Source organism: Pelmatolapia mariae, linkage group LG4 (assembly GCF_036321145.2).
Source record: "Pelmatolapia mariae isolate MD_Pm_ZW linkage group LG4, Pm_UMD_F_2, whole genome shotgun sequence".
NCBI lineage: Eukaryota > Metazoa > Chordata > Actinopteri > Cichliformes > Cichlidae > Pelmatolapia > Pelmatolapia mariae.
Genome location: NC_086230.1, coordinates 11,215,542 through 11,232,879, shown reverse-complemented (window position 1 = coordinate 11,232,879; position 17,338 = coordinate 11,215,542). Strand labels below are relative to the sequence as shown.

General features: G+C 41.8%; 1 protein-coding gene across 2 annotated transcripts; it reads left to right on the top strand.

The window, feature by feature from the left end:
- Window positions 1-1,135: 1,135 nt before the first annotated feature.
- smurf1 (SMAD specific E3 ubiquitin protein ligase 1) lies at window positions 1,136-16,939 on the top strand. 2 transcript variants are annotated; one of them, XM_063471445.1, is made up of 18 exons: window positions 1,136-1,397; window positions 7,840-7,878; window positions 8,394-8,502; window positions 10,131-10,264; window positions 10,377-10,442; window positions 10,577-10,652; window positions 10,890-11,101; window positions 11,192-11,276; window positions 12,439-12,585; window positions 12,788-13,022; window positions 13,146-13,249; window positions 13,680-13,794; window positions 13,876-14,054; window positions 14,178-14,315; window positions 14,430-14,550; window positions 14,727-14,928; window positions 15,221-15,296; window positions 15,385-16,939. In XM_063471445.1, exons 1-18 carry the CDS (start codon window positions 1,343-1,345, stop codon window positions 15,482-15,484), a joined length of 2,193 nt encoding a protein of 730 aa, XP_063327515.1. In that variant the 5' UTR covers window positions 1,136-1,342; the 3' UTR covers window positions 15,485-16,939. The 2 variants fall into 2 exon arrangements, with proteins under 2 accessions (XP_063327515.1, XP_063327514.1); XM_063471444.1 differs by having other exon boundaries at window positions 15,212-15,296.
- The last annotated feature ends 399 nt before the right edge of the window (window positions 16,940-17,338 follow it).

Below are 17,338 nucleotides of genomic sequence, written 5' to 3'. Positions count from 1 at the left end.
GCTCTCACTGTGGTTCACTGGAGTCCATAAAATCCGGAAGGGAGCAAATGCTTTTTTAACAACAATGTAAGTGACGTTCCCCTGTAGCAGGGGGCGTCTCACACCTTAAGATACCCTCTTTTGGTCATATATTTCTAAACAGAGGCATCTTCTTACCTTAACTGATTTGGCTGCTGGCCTGGCACACACAGACCACATCGATTGACTTTGAGTTTGCCACACACTTGATGTTAGCTTGCTTGATGTGTTGAACGCGAAAAAGAAAATTATGTGAAAATTATGTTTAGCAATCCAATTCAATCCATAACTGTCACTTTTAAAAATGCAAAAAAAAAATGCTTTTTACACCGCCCCTTGAAGTTAATATCCCTGAACACGGTGAGATAGCCTAGATAACAAAACACCTAGCAGTATCGTTTCAGCTAAATTATTGAGTTTTGTTGAGTTGAACAATTTTTAGTTAAATGTTGGCCCGTTCTGTGTGTTGTTCTATTTTTGTATTTTTTTTTTTTACAAAATGAATGCTGCTGTAAATTAAATGGCCCAGGTGTGTAGTTGACACAGACCAAATATGAAGTTGATCTGATCAAATTCCTAGGAGTTCGCAAAAGTACAACACCTGGAAATGGCAAAATCGGCGCCAAAATCTAACATTCAATTAAAAATGGTGGACTTCCTGTTGGGTTTGCGTTGATGGGCCCAATTACTTTTTTGTTCATCTTGGTATGTTACACGTCTGTGCCAAATTTCATTCATGTAGCTCAAACTATGTGGTCATGGGACTTTATTTAACAACGCATAGGTGGCGCTCTAGAGCCATTTTGCGCCACGCATATGCGAAACTATTAAAATACCAAATTTCTTTACCAGACCTGACACGTGTGCAATATTTCTTTATTTTTTCTCTATTTTTTGAGTATGTTAAAGCCCTCAAAAAGCCACTTGTTTTGTCTGAATAATAATAAACGGAGCAATTCCAGTAGGGCCTTTTAGTGCTCGGGCCCTAATTACTGAAATAAAAACCAAAACAGAATGTCTAAAGACTTGAAAGAATCTGATCACCACGGGCACGCCCACGCTTCCCGGAGCGAGCACGTACTGTACAGACACTGAGAACAATACGTCAGTACGTGCTTGAGCCTGCCCGAAAATGTTCTCCCGTGTTGTCGGATTTCGAAGGAGCGCAAGACTTTGCGGTGAAATAATACATTTTTATCCCTGAGGAAACCAAAAGCAAACCGCATGTGTGGAAACTGAAGTTATTCGCAGTTCCATTATTTGATGAAACTGTGATTTTGGCTGGCTCGACAGGGAAGTTTGTGTGATCGTTTTTCCCGGAGTGATGTCGAATCCTGGGAGTCGGAGGAACGGGTCCAGCATCAAAATCCGACTGACAGGTAAAAGCGAGAGCGAAAGAAAGAGCTTACGGTGCACGTTTAAACCGGAACTCAGTGTTTGCTCGGTAACGTGTTGATTTTAGCAAACCTAACGAGACGACGCGAAGTGTCTTTGAGCCTCTCGAGTCTGCTGTTCGCCCAAACATCCGGTTTTTGTGTGGCAAACACCAGCCGAGTGCTAGCTTGTTAGCTTAGATGCTAAGTAAATTACCGAGAGGACAGCCGAGGAGCTGTTCACTGTCCTGTGAGTTTTGCAGCTGAGACAGGCGACTAGTCCGCTAGTCGTGGTGAATGCCGACGCCTGAAAGCCACGTTCAGAAACTTTATCAACCACTAACAGTGGCTTCTTAGCCTGCTAGCTAATAGTAACATTGTGGTTAATGTTGACCGCTAGCGCTTGCTAGCTACACCCTTTTTGGGGGGTGCTGACCACCAGCCGAAACCTCCGCTTCAGCCGAATGCGGCGAGCTCTGTAACGCGGGGGAGAGAGCAAATGTCGAGCGGCAGCCTGTATGAAAATTGATCTCCCGCTAGATTTGACATCCTAGTCCGGATTACCAATGAGTATCGATTGGCATTTCGCTGCTGTGTCAGCTGTAGCTGCACAAATGTCGGACTCGTTGAACTTGTCCCCACTGAAGGAAGTGCAGCATGTTTGTTCTTCAGGGGTCATTTATTCAACCGAATTGAGATAATTTTTTTATTTTTCAGTTTGTGGGTCGGAGTCTGCCCTGTAGGTCATATTGAAGTTTCCTCCTCCGCTCCACATACAGTCACAGCTGGAACAAAGGTTCCTACTGTTGATAATGTAACCCCACTGGGCATCCAAGGGCCTCTATTCAAATGAAAATGACCCATCTGAGCCGCTGAGCAGACGCCTTGTCCCCCTGAGTCAAAACTGAGCAATAACACACACTAAAATTTGCTTTCCGTCAGACTAAATATTTCTTTGTGTGGTTTTCATGGAACATTGCAGCAGTGTACTGCAAAGGTATGATTGTGATGGATGTCTTTTAAAGCAAATGCCTGTCAGCACTGATGAGGTGAAGTGCTGTCTGAAAATGCGCCCCACATGCTGTTTACTTACTGACTCTTCCTCTCAGAGTGGATTTCAAGAAGGAAGGGACGGGAATCAGACTAACGGATATAGCACACTTTGTCACTTATCCCACTGTTTATACATTTCATTTTGAGGTTATCTGCGCTTGACGTTATCACTGAGTCTCACTTAGCCACGTAGATCTGCAAAAGAACAGTTCACCACTCCTTTTGTTTGAAATAATAACAAAGGACTGATGTCACTCTTGACATTCAAGAGTGACATCAGTGATCAAAATAGATTATGTCATTGTATCAACTGTAAGCGGGTATTTTATATACTACTAAGATTGGTAGATTAACTGATAACAAATCATTTTAATCAGAATCAGTTAAAACACTGCAGTCATCCGGGATTACAATAGATCGTGTCCTCTTATGGTAAAGTTTACTGTAAGCGACTCTGGTAAAATAAGCTCTACAAGAGGTATGTTATCATAAAGTGTTTCATCAGATGAGTTAAAACAAAAGCAAGCAGAGAAGGTATGTGTGTGTAAACTAGTAAACCATTTTTCAACTTGTATGCAACCAGAGGTTATTGCCCCTGACTGTGCCCCGCCTCCACAGGTATGAGTGGAATTCTAATTGGGTAAGGAATGTGTAATGAGCCAATGGGAGTGCAATGCTGCCAGGCTGGTCAGCTCTGTTTAGTCTGCCAGAAAGAGTTGGTTGTTTCCCCCCCCTTAACATCAGTATATCTGAAAAGCGCGCACGTGTGTGTGTGTGTGTGCAGTAGGGACATAAGCATGTTTGACACTGGGTCAGATCTGAGAGACTTTGTTGTGTTTACAAGTGATTGTTGTGTCTACCTGTCTTCGTTATCTTTTTCTTAAGCTTAAGTATTGCTTTGAATAACATGGAAGAACAAAGTAAGTCAAATACTTAATGAAAACGGAAAAAAAAAAGTAAAGATTTTGAAACTTGTGTAATGCGGTATAGACATTTGTTTAGGGAGCAAAAGGATACTGGTTGAATTCCAGCCAGAGACACACAAATCCCTGGGGTTGCATTAGGTTGGGCATCTGGCATAAAACTCTACCAAATCAACCTAGTGCATCCACCGGTTGTGAGAAGGGAACAGTCAGAAGTAGCTTCTGCATTGAAACCAATGTATAACCAAGTTATTTATGTCGTACACAGTGTTAAATATTTTGAAAAAAGCACCAAATGTTTGATCATATGCTTATTTTGTGAGTTTTGATACCAAAAACTTGCAACTGTAGTAATATTTAAAAAATATGGTCAAGGCAAGATGCAGAACATAAGTAGGTCAAAAATAGTGGAGAAAGGGGTGTTTTTGTTTGTAAGTGAATGGTGTTTTATTGTGGAAAATTCCATGAAAGGAATTAAAGAATCAGTCATTTAGTAGGATAAAGTTAGTGGACGCAACACGTGCCGCTCAGGTTTTGGTGCCAGTCAGTCGGATTGAGCGCTTAACTTGCCTGAGCTGCAATACAGGGCAGCGTCGGGACAAGAGGTTACTTGAGAGGGAAGGGGTGAAGGAGCTGAAAAGAGGAGGACAGAAGCGTGAGGGAATGAGGAACAATCAAAGAAGAGGAGAAAAAAAGCAGTGAAATAAAAATGAGTGTTTGTGTGATGGATACAACAGAGGAGAGAAGGGGGGAAGTCAGATTCATGCTTACTTAGGAAGCAGCATAAGCATTTCTAATCCCTTCACTTACTAAGCTTGCAGTATGTGCAGAAACACATTTACAGAAAAGCATGCAAAACAGGATGTAGAAACATGGATGAAGAGGTTAAAGAGCCTCAGCGTCCACTTATTCTTCATTACAGAACCATTGTCTGGGTGTTTGTGCAAGCCCTTCTGTTGTCCTGCGTCTGTGTACTGCAGGCTACTTGTTATTAAGCAGGTGTGATATTTGCTCACATGTCCTCCAACCACTGCTTTGTTTTTGTTGCCGAAAGAAGAAGGTCATACAGGAAATGACATCATCATAAGCTCACGAGTTGTTCTGCTTGTAAGGCTGCGGGCGCTTGCCGAGACAAGAAAGTCTAGACCGCTCTAAGTTTGTCAGCATTCATCATGTTTTTTGACTCGAGCTGTGATCAAAGTGCAAAGAGATTGCACTACCTTGGCTTTGTTACCAGAGCACTCGGCCATTAATGGTGATTTAGGAAGCTTTAATTAGGCACTGCAGTTGTGCATTTCTGGTCATTATCCGAAGAATATCTGGTGTCAAAGAGGTGTAGAGCAAGTTTGCTAACGTCTGTAGGAGATGGTTGATGTGATTTTTAAATTCCTTATGTAGCTGATTGACTGGTGCAAAAGAGGCTCACTTTTTCTTCACCTCTCTCAAACTGTTTCTGCTTGTTCCATCAAGATTGGATGAATAGAACCCCCGCCATCACTACCCTACTGACTGTCTAGCTTTTTCATACTTTTTTTTTTAAACAGAAAGGCAGTAAATGCAAATAAAAAGAAAGGGAAATGACAGTGGGGAAAGAAACTGAGAACCAGCTGAGCTGTTAGGCTGTAAGCTCTGTGTGTTTTTTACCAGCCATGACCTTCGGAGAATGAGGAATTTCCTGAGATGCTGAGAAAGGTCCTGTCACACATTCAGGGCCACAGAAGAGCAAGTCAGAAAACACATTGTGGGAAGAATTGGTGAATAGCACAGCAGGGACAGCGACAGAGGCTTCCTTTACTTCCAGTCTGAAATAGGTGGCAGACTTTAGAAACTCGATTCCCTCCCTCTCCTCACACACTGCGTTTCTTTCATTACGTCTGTAGAAAAGATGAAGTCTCAGTGTGGAATGTGTGAGTCAGGAGGAAAGGATTGGAAGAGGTTGACAGGGAACAGGGAAGGATATCCTGAAGCCATTCTCCATTGGTTAATCACAGGAAATGGACTAGGCAACACCAGACACGTACGTGCCACTCTGGTCACCACATCCTAAACCACTGACTGCCTGACTAACTTCCTAGATAGCTGCCTGGGCCAAACCGAATCAAAAGGCAGTTTAGGTGTGTGGCAGATCAGTTAAGATCTAAGGTTGTTTTCGCCTGACGGTACCAGCAGTACTTATCTCTGAAATGTTCCCAGTGTCTCACCAGCATTGTTCAGTTAGCATAGATTGGATGGAGGACTTTTGAGATTATCTTTATTAATATGCAGAATACTTTTTTTAATCAGTTTCTAAAGAATTAATTACACTGATCTAGTCCAGTGCCTGGGGTAATAAATGAAAATATTGCTTTATCAGGTCAGCAGCGTAAAGCTCAAAGATTAAATCTATTAATGGACACAAAACAAGAAAAGCACCAAATTTACATGTTGAGGAACGCAAATATTTGGCCATTTGGGTAAAAAAAAGAAGGGCAAATAATTAAGGGATCATCAAAGTAGACTAAATGCAGAGTCAGCTTATTTCAACTTGCCATGAAAGGTAATTTAAAGTTGCGGTAGATGTGTAATGAAGGCCACAAAAATCCCTCAGATGTGTGGGATGACTCTCCTACCCACTTCATGCACCCGTTGCTCCCCTGCCAAGCTCCATGCAGGTGATTGATTGGGTTACACATTCTAACTCAGATCTGATTTTGACCCCCCCACCCCACCCCAAATCATTTTAATATGAAAATGAACAGCAGAGAAATGAAGCCACATTATTTTTCTAAGGTTCTGTCAGGCTGTCTTGTTTTTGGCTACAGAGCAGGCCGTTTATCTTTATTGCTTGTCATGTCAAACAGTTTGAGCTGAAACTTTAGCACAAGAACTCATAAATACTTTCTGGTGACCTTTATGTTGGTCCATAGTGGTGTGTATTTTTAATATTTAAAGAATAATCAAAAACTAAATAAATTGTGCTGACATTGCAGTCCAGCTCAAGAAATGTGCTGTTCACGTTAGATTTTGCATTTACTTCCTTAAAATATCAGCGTGACTGTGAATCACTGGACTCACACTGATATTCTGCAGTAACACAGGAGTAAATGTGCAACATGACACCAACGGAAATCATACTTTATCCACACATAACCTATATGTTGTCAATAACCCAGTACAGTGGCTTAACTGTGTGGTTTTTTTTCTGCATTGACAGCAGAGGCTAGAGGCATTGTGACTGCTGTGTTTGCCTGCACGTAGTCACTTTCACTCAAGCTGTTAGTCGTTAGTTGTAGCTGTTAGTTAGTGCAGCTTTAGTGATTTCCACTCTTCAGTGCCTTCCAAAGCAAACGATTACTGATTATGGCAGAAAGTGCTGTTTGTGCATTTGTGCTGTTGCCCACGTAGTCATGACATGGAGTGTGTGGATTCTTCGTTTCCTAAAAACTAAAGTTAAAAATGACTAAAGCTAAGTTTAGATCCGCCGTCGTCTGTGACGGGATGAGAAGCCAGAAATACTACAGTGTCTTCTGGACACTGATGGTGACTAAATGAAGCTAGCCCAATACATTCTTCCTTTTTTAACCTTTAGAAATGTTAGAGCACTGGAAGAAGATGATAATCTAATCTTAAGCATACTGACTGTTATGACACGCTGAAATAAGAGATGAAACATCAGGACAGTTAACTAAAAAAAGCGGAACTTTGAAGCTCCTTTTTAATGCACGGTGATCAGCTGGTCTTTACAGATAAGTGTGTCGAACAGCAAACACAGAGCTCACATGCAGTCAAAACAAAAACCTTACTGTTTCTTTACAAAGCAGAGCTCACAGGTATACACCCTACACTTTACTTACCAGCCCAAATAAAAACACTGCATATAAATTTGACAAAGGCCCGGTGGACTTGAAGTGTAAACATTATCCGTGTTGATTACAGCTTACCTTTTGAATTGCATTGCATCAGCTGTGAAAACCAACATGCAGCTTGTTTTTGTTCTGCCCTGAAACAAACACTTGAGTGTATTTCTAAAAAAAAAGAAATAAATAGCTGTAAAGTTGTTGATCTCTTGTGTTTTCAGTGTTAGAGGAGAGCTAGCCTAGGGTGTCATATGCCAGCTGTCTGGGGAAACAAATAACCAGACGTTGTGTACACCCACGTACACGATAAACAACAGTTTGCACACACTTACAAATTCTCAGAGTCTTGGTCAGATTGAGCTTTACTCTCTGACTCTACAAAGATGGTGTGGGTATAGAAAGTGGTCTGCCGCTTTATCCGTGGGTGGTCTTTCAGCGTGTGTCTGTCTTTGTGCATTTTGCCTGACACTAGCCTGTACTTCTCTGTGCGTGTCATATCTACTTTCATGACCGTCCTCTGGTATTCATACATTTATCCTAACCCACATTCTTTCCCCTCAGATGCGTCCACTGTGTCAGCCTACGTGCTGTAATATTACATATATTTGTGTAATTTTTTTCTCCTTTCTCTTGCAGTATTATGTGCCAAGAACCTCGCAAAGAAAGACTTCTTTCGTAAGTACTTTGATTGTGATCTTTTTCACATGCGTATTTCTGGTATTATAAAGAGCCCGTGTGACATAGGAGCGACTGTGAAAACAGAGTGCCATTGATGTTGCTCATTTGCTGTTCTGAGGGATAACTGTTGACCTGTGGTAGCGCTGGAATACAACAATGACCCTGACTGTCACCCCACAATCAGGGGTTTGTTTAAGGCTGCAAAGCTTCTCCGAATGTGCCCAGTTTTGTTCTTGGTCAGAATTTGTTAAAGGCTGCCTGGATTAGAGTCTTCATTTCCTGTCAGATTAGATGGTGAATCTCAAGTACTGTTAATAAGAATGGCAAACAAACTGAATTTCCTGTTTGTTTTTAAACTGCAGGCCAGTATTAGTCTAGATACAAATACAACAACTCAATTTATGTTAAATGTTTTATCATGGAGATCATGTTTATGAGAAGCACCAAAGCCACTTTGGATTTTGAGAGACTTTATGGGCAACAGATTTTTAATTACAAGTTTCTGTGTGCAGGTCTGCCAGATCCTTTTGCCAAAGTCGTGGTGGACGGATCAGGTCAATGCCACTCTACAGACACAGTAAAGAGCACACTGGACCCCAAATGGAATCAGCACTATGACCTGTGAGTCTCCTCCACAGCTCTAAAAACAAATCTACTATACGTTTACAGTAAAGTAATTTCTGCTTAGATATCGGTATTTAAAATGAATGACAATAATTAGTTTAACATAGCCATCCATCCATTTTCTAACACTTGTCTGTGTTCAGATCACGGAGGCAGCAGTCCTCTGTCGTGCTTTTTAAACAGAATAAAATAAAACAACAGTTTTTGACTTCTTATCTTATATCAGCACAGATGTGGTGGTGTTGTCTGAGTGGCGACACCTATCATTCATGAAAAGACACTAGCGGCTGCCTGTGCCTTATCACAGGGCATGAATAGAAGTAACTTTTAAAGACATTAGCGGCAGCACATAAAGGCACCTGGGGACTCAAACAGAGAGACCCAGACTTTCCTTGCCCCGGCCACCTCTTCCCAGTCATCACCAGGCGACACTGAGTTATTCCCAAGCCAGCAGGTTGGACGCAGCAAGTTCTGGGTCTAACCTGAGGCCCAGGAGGCATCCTTTTCAGATGCCCGAACCATTTCTTTCGATGTGGAGGAGCAGTGTCTCTGTTCTGAATCTCTCTCAAATGACTCAACTCCTCACCCTGTCTCTAAAGCCTGCATTATGCTCTGTTGGGGACACGGACTGCTGGAGACCCTACAGCCAAATAGTCATTGCTGTTATACTTCTTTGAAGTACGCTGCCTTGATGGGATGCGTCATTGGTGGATTGTAATGTAAATTCTCTGCAGATGAATCTGTGCGGTTACAAAAAACAGGCAGGTACGTGGATGCCTGAGCCGACCCTCACACTGACTGTCTGATGATGAGTTTGACGTCACTGGGACCCAAACAGACCCTAGCAAACTCACAGACACCGAAAGTATGAAATCTGTTTAAGTGAGAGGCTAGCCACCCTTTGAAGGAAACTAATTTCTGCTACTGGTGTCCGCCACTTCATTCTTTCGGTCACTACCGAGAGCTCATGACAATAGATGAAGGTAGGGGCATAGGTCAACCAGTTAATCAACAGATTCAGTTTTAAGCTCAGCTCTCTCTTCATCACCACAGATCAGTACAGCATCTGCCCCCAATCCCTGCGTCAGTCTCACATCTCTGGCTCTCTTCCACAGCATGTCCTTTATCCTGTCTTCCTTCTCTCACCCCAACCGGTCGCAGCAGGTGGCCGGCCCTCCCTGAGCCTGGTTCTGCTGCAGGTTTCTTCCTGTTAAAAGGGAGTTTTTCCTTCCCACTGTTGCCAAAGTGCTTGCTCACAGGGGGTCATATGATTGTTAGGTTTTTCTCTGTATGTAATATTGTAGGGTCTACCTTGCAATTTAAAACGCCTTGAGGCAACTATTGTAGTGATTTGGCGTTATATAAATAAAATTGAATTTAATTGAATTGAATTTAACTCGTGAAGACCTCAAGACACTTAAACTCCTCCACTTTTGGCATTTTCTGGTTGGTTTTCTATTGATTTTCAGTTTTATGTAAATGTAACAACTCATTAACGATGCAGAAGATCTACAGATGTTGATTGTTTCATTCATTCAGATCTTTGACCTTTAAAATGGCTCTCCTTCATAAAAAGCTGGATTAAAGAGACCTGTTGCATGTCACTTGTTTGTTTGTTTTTTTAGCTACATTGGTAAAACAGACTCCATCACCATCAGTATATGGAACCACAAGAAGATCCATAAACGACAGGGGGCAGGTTTTCTGGGCTGCATACGACTGCTTTCTAATGCTATCAGCAGGCTAAAAGACACAGGATGTAAGGCCATCGTCTTTATCTACTGCTCTGATTTTAAATACACACATTTTCACACCATTTATTTAGTGCTGCTCTGTCAAGAAAATAAAAATGTATTTGCTTCCTGTTTCAGACCAGCGTCTAGATCTATGTAAGCTGAACCCCTCTGACAGTGATGCAGTGCGGGGGCAGATTGTAGGTAAGGTTGGACAGTGATGGAGTGTATGTACAGATTAGTCATATTGTTGCTTTTCTTTCACTGTGTGCATGTTCTGCACTCCCCCCTCTAACACAGCATCAACTCTCTGACCTGTCCGTCCTCCTTGTTTACAGTGAGCCTGCAAACACGAGACCGCATTGGCAGCGGAGGCCCTGTTGTGGACTGTAGAGGACTGTTAGAAAATGATGGGTGAGTGTCACCAGATGTTAACCCTGCTAATATCACACACTAACTTTTAAATACAAGGCTGTTGTTTGGATCTCATGTGACGTTACACAATGACCTGTTTTAGGTCAGAGGATTATTTTAGTTCTATTTGTTAAGTATTTGTCCCTCCTGCTGTCTTTGTTGCGCTGAGTTTTAAATAAAAAGCAGTTGACCCGTCATGTGATTCTAGTGTGTTTTTCTTTGTGCGTTTGTGTGTAGGCCTGTGTTTGAGGGATGTTTCAGTGAAGAACCGCTGCCCTACTCCGACTCCACCGGTGCCGCGGGAGGCGGAAACTGTCGGCTCGACTCTCCCAGTCAGGAGAGCCGTCTTCAGACCCAGCGAATCAGAGGGCAGGACTCCAGAGGTCATGGCCACACCCCTCAGAACAGACCGCATGGGCACCAACCGCCTGATCTGCCAGAGGGATACGGTCAGTGATGAACTCCTGTTGTGGCTGTAGATATTTGTTTAACCTAAACCTCACAGTCCATTTAATGGCTTTCTTTTCTTGTTAAAACAGAGCAGCGAACAACAGTGCAGGGCCAGGTGTACTTCCTCCACACACAGACAGGCGTCAGCACCTGGCATGACCCCCGGATACCACGGTATGACTATGCTGCACTTCATTTAGTCCAAGCATAGCTGGAAAAGAGGTGAAAGCCCACAAAGAGACTTAGCCATTGCATCTGCAGACAGACTTAACACATACCCTTAAAGTACTCTACTCTCAGGGTTACACTTAGGATTGTATAAAATGTTTCTACAGGCTTAACGAGAAAAGTCTGTTTCTGTAAGTGAGTGCATAAATAGGCCCTTTTCTTTGCATGTTAAGAGGGAGTTCTTCCTTCCTACTTTTGCTGAGTGCATGCTCATAGAGGACCATCAGATAGTTGGGATTATAACTCTAATGTTGTACCTATTCTAAACTAGAGTGATATGGTTGACTTGACAATACACTAAAATTAATGTTTTAAGCATTTGATTTATACACTCAGGCAAACATTTTAGGCCTTATCTACATCTTATATCATACTTTATCTACACGTTATACTTTGTGTAGATACATCTTTTTTTATGATCTCATAATTTGTGCTAATAGCTGACTGTGACAGTTTTACACCACTTACAATTCTTAATTAGTAAGATTTATGGATGGTTTTGACAGAACTAAAAATGTCAGCAATATTAATTACTGCTAACTATAAATCTGTCATAACAGGCCATTACTTCTGACCCTATATGCTGACCTTAATCATAAACATGTCAAAATGACTGTGTTTTAAAGTTTATAATTCAAGGGTTATGTAAAGAGTGCCAAAAAATGATGAAATTCAAGTGTTTTGTTTTACACTGAAGAAAAATGCAAAATCTGTTATGGTGAGGTGCTGATCACAGTAAACATGTACAAGCATTTCTTCAACAAATGTTTTGGTTTTAATAAGGTTCTCAAAGTTTGCAGCCCAAAGAGGTTTAACAGTTTCTTCAAATTTGTGACCCGACACTAAATACACAGTTCGACCCTGTAATGAGCAGCGATATCTAAAAGAAATGCACAAACACTTTGCTCCATGTGTCTTTAGAGCACGCCCAGTGTCTTTTTTTATGCTCTTAATTATCAGCAGATAAATAAAATAACTTAGTAGCTTTTCATGGGCCTTTGGGGTCCAAGTTTAGTTCAGTATGAGGATTATACTACTTAGTATGCATGTTCAGAACAGGTGGAAATGTGGTGCTCTGTCTCACTGTGTTTATGTGTTACTGGTGCAGGGATTTGGCCAGCGTGAGCTGTGAGGAACTCGGGCCTTTACCTGTAGGCTGGGAGGTCCGAAGCACCGTGTCTGGCCGGATCTACTTTGTGGACCACAACAACCGAACCACACAGTTCACAGACCCGCGCCTACACAACATTATCAGGTAAAACATGGACCAATCTAATCTGCCACCGACCTACTAACGCTGCTGACTGGTGTGATATACAGAAACATGAGCTTATGGTAGATTTCACTGCTTATGCTGAATGGGACTGTGTGTAATCTACTCTGCTCTCCAGAGTATCGTTCTTCCACAACTTCATATCTCTCTTCTGTTCTCCTCCTCTACTTCTTCCCACCTTCAGTCAGCAATCACAAGTGAAGGAATCTTCCCAGGCCCCCCAGATGGATGTGGGGGGTGAGGAGGGGGGCGGTGGAGGAGTAAGTGGCGGCGGCGGAGGAGGAGGGGATGGAGATGTGGCAGCGCGATACGAGAGAGATTTGGTGCACAAGTTAAAGCTGCTCCGCCACGAGCTGTCGCTGCAGCAGCCTCAAGCTGGACACTGTCGCATAGAGGTGTCCCGAGAGGAGATCTTTGAGGTGAGTGCAGGTGGAAGCAGAGGAAACACGGAAGCACTGGCTGTGAATATTAATTAACCGATTAACAAAAGAAAACTGATCTAAACCTGATAGCCTGTAATTAAAGCTGTGTGCGTTATACAGGAGTCATACCGGCAGATAATGAAGATGAGGCCCAAAGACTTGAAGAAACGGCTAATGGTGAAGTTCAGGGGAGAGGAAGGCCTCGATTATGGTGGAGTGGCCAGGTAATTTGCTGCACGGTGTTTTTATCATCCCTGTTTTTGTTTTTGTTTTTTGACAGGGAAAAATGCTAAGCAAGCCAACTGCTTAATAATCAAATGGAAACTCACCTTTTATTGGTGGATTTCTTTAAAATAAGAACCAGTGCTAAGTACACGGTGACAGCTCTTTTAATGCCTGCGCTTAAATGTTACTGAAGTGTTTCCCACCTAGAATTTACAGGTAGTAAGGGGTAGTCTGACATACAGCTGTGAACTTAATTAACTGACTATACTATAGTATATAATTTGTAAATTTACCACGTTTTGAAAAAGTGCTACATCAACTGCTTGTACAACAAAGACTGGATACAAAGACAGAATCTTGTATTTGATTGTTTTCACTAAAGTCTTGGTGCTACTTCACCTTTGTGATCATTGTGGTGTCTGTCTGCAGGGAGTGGTTGTACCTGCTGTGTCACGAGATGTTAAACCCCTATTACGGCCTGTTCCAGTACTCCACAGACAATATCTACACACTACAGATCAACCCAGACTCCTCCATCAATCCTGTGAGTACACACAAGTAAACCCACATAACGAATAATGCTAATAAGTCCCGACTCTGTGTCTCACACTGTCTTTCTTTTAAGGACCACCTGTCATATTTCCACTTTGTGGGTCGTGTGATGGGCCTGGCAGTTTTTCACGGTCACTACATCAACGGGAGCTTCACGTTGCCCTTTTACAAACAGCTGCTGGGTAAACCCATCCAACTCAACGACCTGGAGACCACCGACCCCGAGTTGCACAAGAGTCTCGTCTGGATATTGTGAGCAAAAGCACCAATAAATGAATCCTGTCAGCCTGGCACAGGCAGACTGCTTAGTTTGTATTCTGCGTGCTTGTGTACATAGTTTCCGTTTCAGCTTTTACTTTGATGTTTTGTGTGCAGGGAGAATGACATCACTTCAGTACTCGATCACACGTTCTGCGTAGAGCACAATGCCTTTGGGAAGTTCTCCCAACATGAACTCAAGCCTAATGGTCGTAATGTCCCCGTCACTGAGGAGAACAAGAAGGAATATGTAAGGTAAATAACCCCACAGTAGTACTCTAAACTCTGTGTCGGATACAGAGTGTAAACATTACTTGCAAACGTCTGCCAGACGTATACTTATTTTTTATTTTATTTTATTCATTTCAGACTTTATGTGAACTGGAGGTTTATGCGTGGAATTGAAGCCCAGTTTCTGGCTCTGCAGAAGGGGTTCAGTGAGCTCATCCCACAGCACCTCCTCAAACCCTTCGACCATAAAGAACTTGAGGTACGCGTTTGATACGTCAACAATATACTAGTACTTATTAAATATTTATATGACTTTTACCATATCTGCATGTTGGATTGGTAGTTTTTTATTAATTTTCTTCTTCTAATCTATTATCTAATTCATTATATCCATCTCAAACCCCTACCCACCACCCCATCTCTAAATCTCTTCAGTTGATCATTGGTGGACTAGGAAAAATAGACCTTGCAGACTGGAAGACTAACACCCGTCTGAAACACTGCACAAGTGAAAGCAATGTGGTGCGGTGGTTCTGGCAAGCAGTGGAGGCTTTCAGTGAGGAGAGGAGAGGACGCCTCCTGCAGTTTGTCACAGGCTCCACCAGGGTCCCCCTACAGGGATTCAAAGCGCTGCAGGGTGGGTCATGCACTGGTACAAACACAACATACACCTTTTGGTTAGACTTTGCTTCTGCTATTCATTTGATGGTAACATTTAGTTCACTTTTTCAACACATAACTCATATACAAGGCCTGCAAATGCAAACATTTTAACCCAGATTAGAACAATATTAGCTTCATGTGAGAATGGTTAGATGCAGGTTTCAATCTGAAACCCATTAAAGAGTGTTGAGAGCTTTTTCTATTTAAAGTCTTTTCTGTGTACCAGAGCAGTGATAACTAGAATGTATGTGTGTAAGGCTCTACAGGTTCTGCAGGACCAAGACTCTTCACCATCCACTTGATAGATGCTAACACAGAAAACTTGCCCAAGGCTCACACGTGGTAAGAACCAATTTCTCTTAGTGTGTCTATATTTGTGTCAATTCTTTTTTTTTTTTTAGGTAAGTAATTCACTCTTTTCTGCCTCCAGTTTCAACAGGATAGACATCCCTCCCTATGAGTCTTATGAGAAGCTTTACGAGAAACTGCTGACTGCTGTGGAGGAGACCTGCGGCTTTGCTGTGGAGTGATGAATCTGCGCACACTTGGCCCTTGCACGTGCACACAGACTATGTGACATTTTACATATATGCACACACACAAACCGAATATCAAGTATACACCAAGTATACAGAGCAGCCAAGCATCACAAGAACACACTCACTCTCCGGCCACCCCTTCACCTCCCGAACCTGTTGGAGGTTAAAGGAGGAAGCACAGCGGGAGGAGAACATTAAAAAGACAAAAAAAAGGACTAAAAATTTTTTCAAATGTTTTGAAGAAGCATTTTTATCCTTCTGTTTTAACAAGCTATGATGTCATCCTTCAGAATGTTTAACCACCGCAGCGAAGTCTCGGGACGGAATCAGCCAATCGCATACGAAGCCGGGAACATAGAAATCAGATTTGTGAAGAAGACGACAAAACAAAAAAAAAGAAAAAAAAGACAGCCTGTTTGTCTTTCTGCCTGACGAGTCGATTGATTGACTAGTATTCATGCTTCGTGTTTAACCACTGTCGTGTCTCAGAATGAGCGCATGTATGTACACGTGTTTGTCTGGGTGTGTGTGCATGTGAGAGTGCAGATCTATGTGTCTGCGTGTTTTTGTGTTTGTGTCAGGCATGACACTCGGTTACGCTGTAAAAATGATCAAATGAGCCTGCTCCTCTTTTTTTTTTTTTTTTTTAAATCTTAATTCCTTTGTTTGTATCTGCGACCACTCTGATCCACTCTATTTTATTATTTATTACTAAGTGATTACTGACCAAGCTGCTATATGCTCTGCGTGGAGCCCACACTAATGTCCTCATCACCCCCTCCCCCATAGTTGAAGGGTCAATTCACATGCAAGTAACCCACAAAGTGGGTTTTATTGAATTTTGTTACATTTTTTTAACATTCGTATTACTGCAGAGAAATACTCCTTGTCATTGTATGAAACCTGCTAGTGTTTTTGGTGTTTTAAATGCCCTGTTACATCTGTTAAAAATGAAATCAAAGTGGCTTTCCCAAGCCTTGATTAAAAAGAAAATCTAACTCTACTGATGTTATGGAGAGGTCATCTGGATTTGTTTTGTTTTTTTAAACCGAGGATTGAAAGAACGTGTTTCTGGAATTCTGTATAGTTACATCTCCTAAGCCTTTTATACAAGTTTTAGCCCTCATTTTACCTGCTTTTTTTGTGGCCCTGATCCCCGCCCCTTTTCTCTCCATAGCCTGAATGTTGGCAAGAAGTCATCTTCAAGACCACCATGAATGAGTTTCTTAACAGTCATTAATGCTCCAAATTGAACGAAATCAGAAGCTTAGAAGTTGAGCAAGCAACATAGAAAGTTATGTTTTAAATTGAAGACTGTTAATAAGCAGGACCATTTCAGTCTGTATTATCAAGGGTATGAGTTCACTGTGTAATGGATGCAGAAGTATTGTAACTTACTATGTACTAAACATTTATGAAAAGTGCGTTGTAAATAAGATTATATTAAAAGAAATTACATTGAAAATACATTGCTTGTGTCTTGTGTCTCTATGTCGACACTTATGGGTCTAATTAAACCAAAAACATTTATTATATGTATTCTTAAGCAGGTTTCCATCACTTCAAACATTAACATTAATGAGAGCATGTAAGCAAAAGAGACCTACTTTGCTCTTGGACTTTGCACGAATCACACAAATCTATTCAAAATGATTAATATTTGCAGTAAAGTTTAAGTATTTGAACATTTTTGCCTCTGTACACTACCACAGTGGATTTTAAAGGAACTGTGATTGAAGTGTGTACTTTCAGCTTGAATTCAATGGGTTTAACAACTGTTTAGGAATTCGGGCCATTTTTATGCACAGTGCCTCCATTTACAGAGGCTCTAAAGTAATTGGGCAA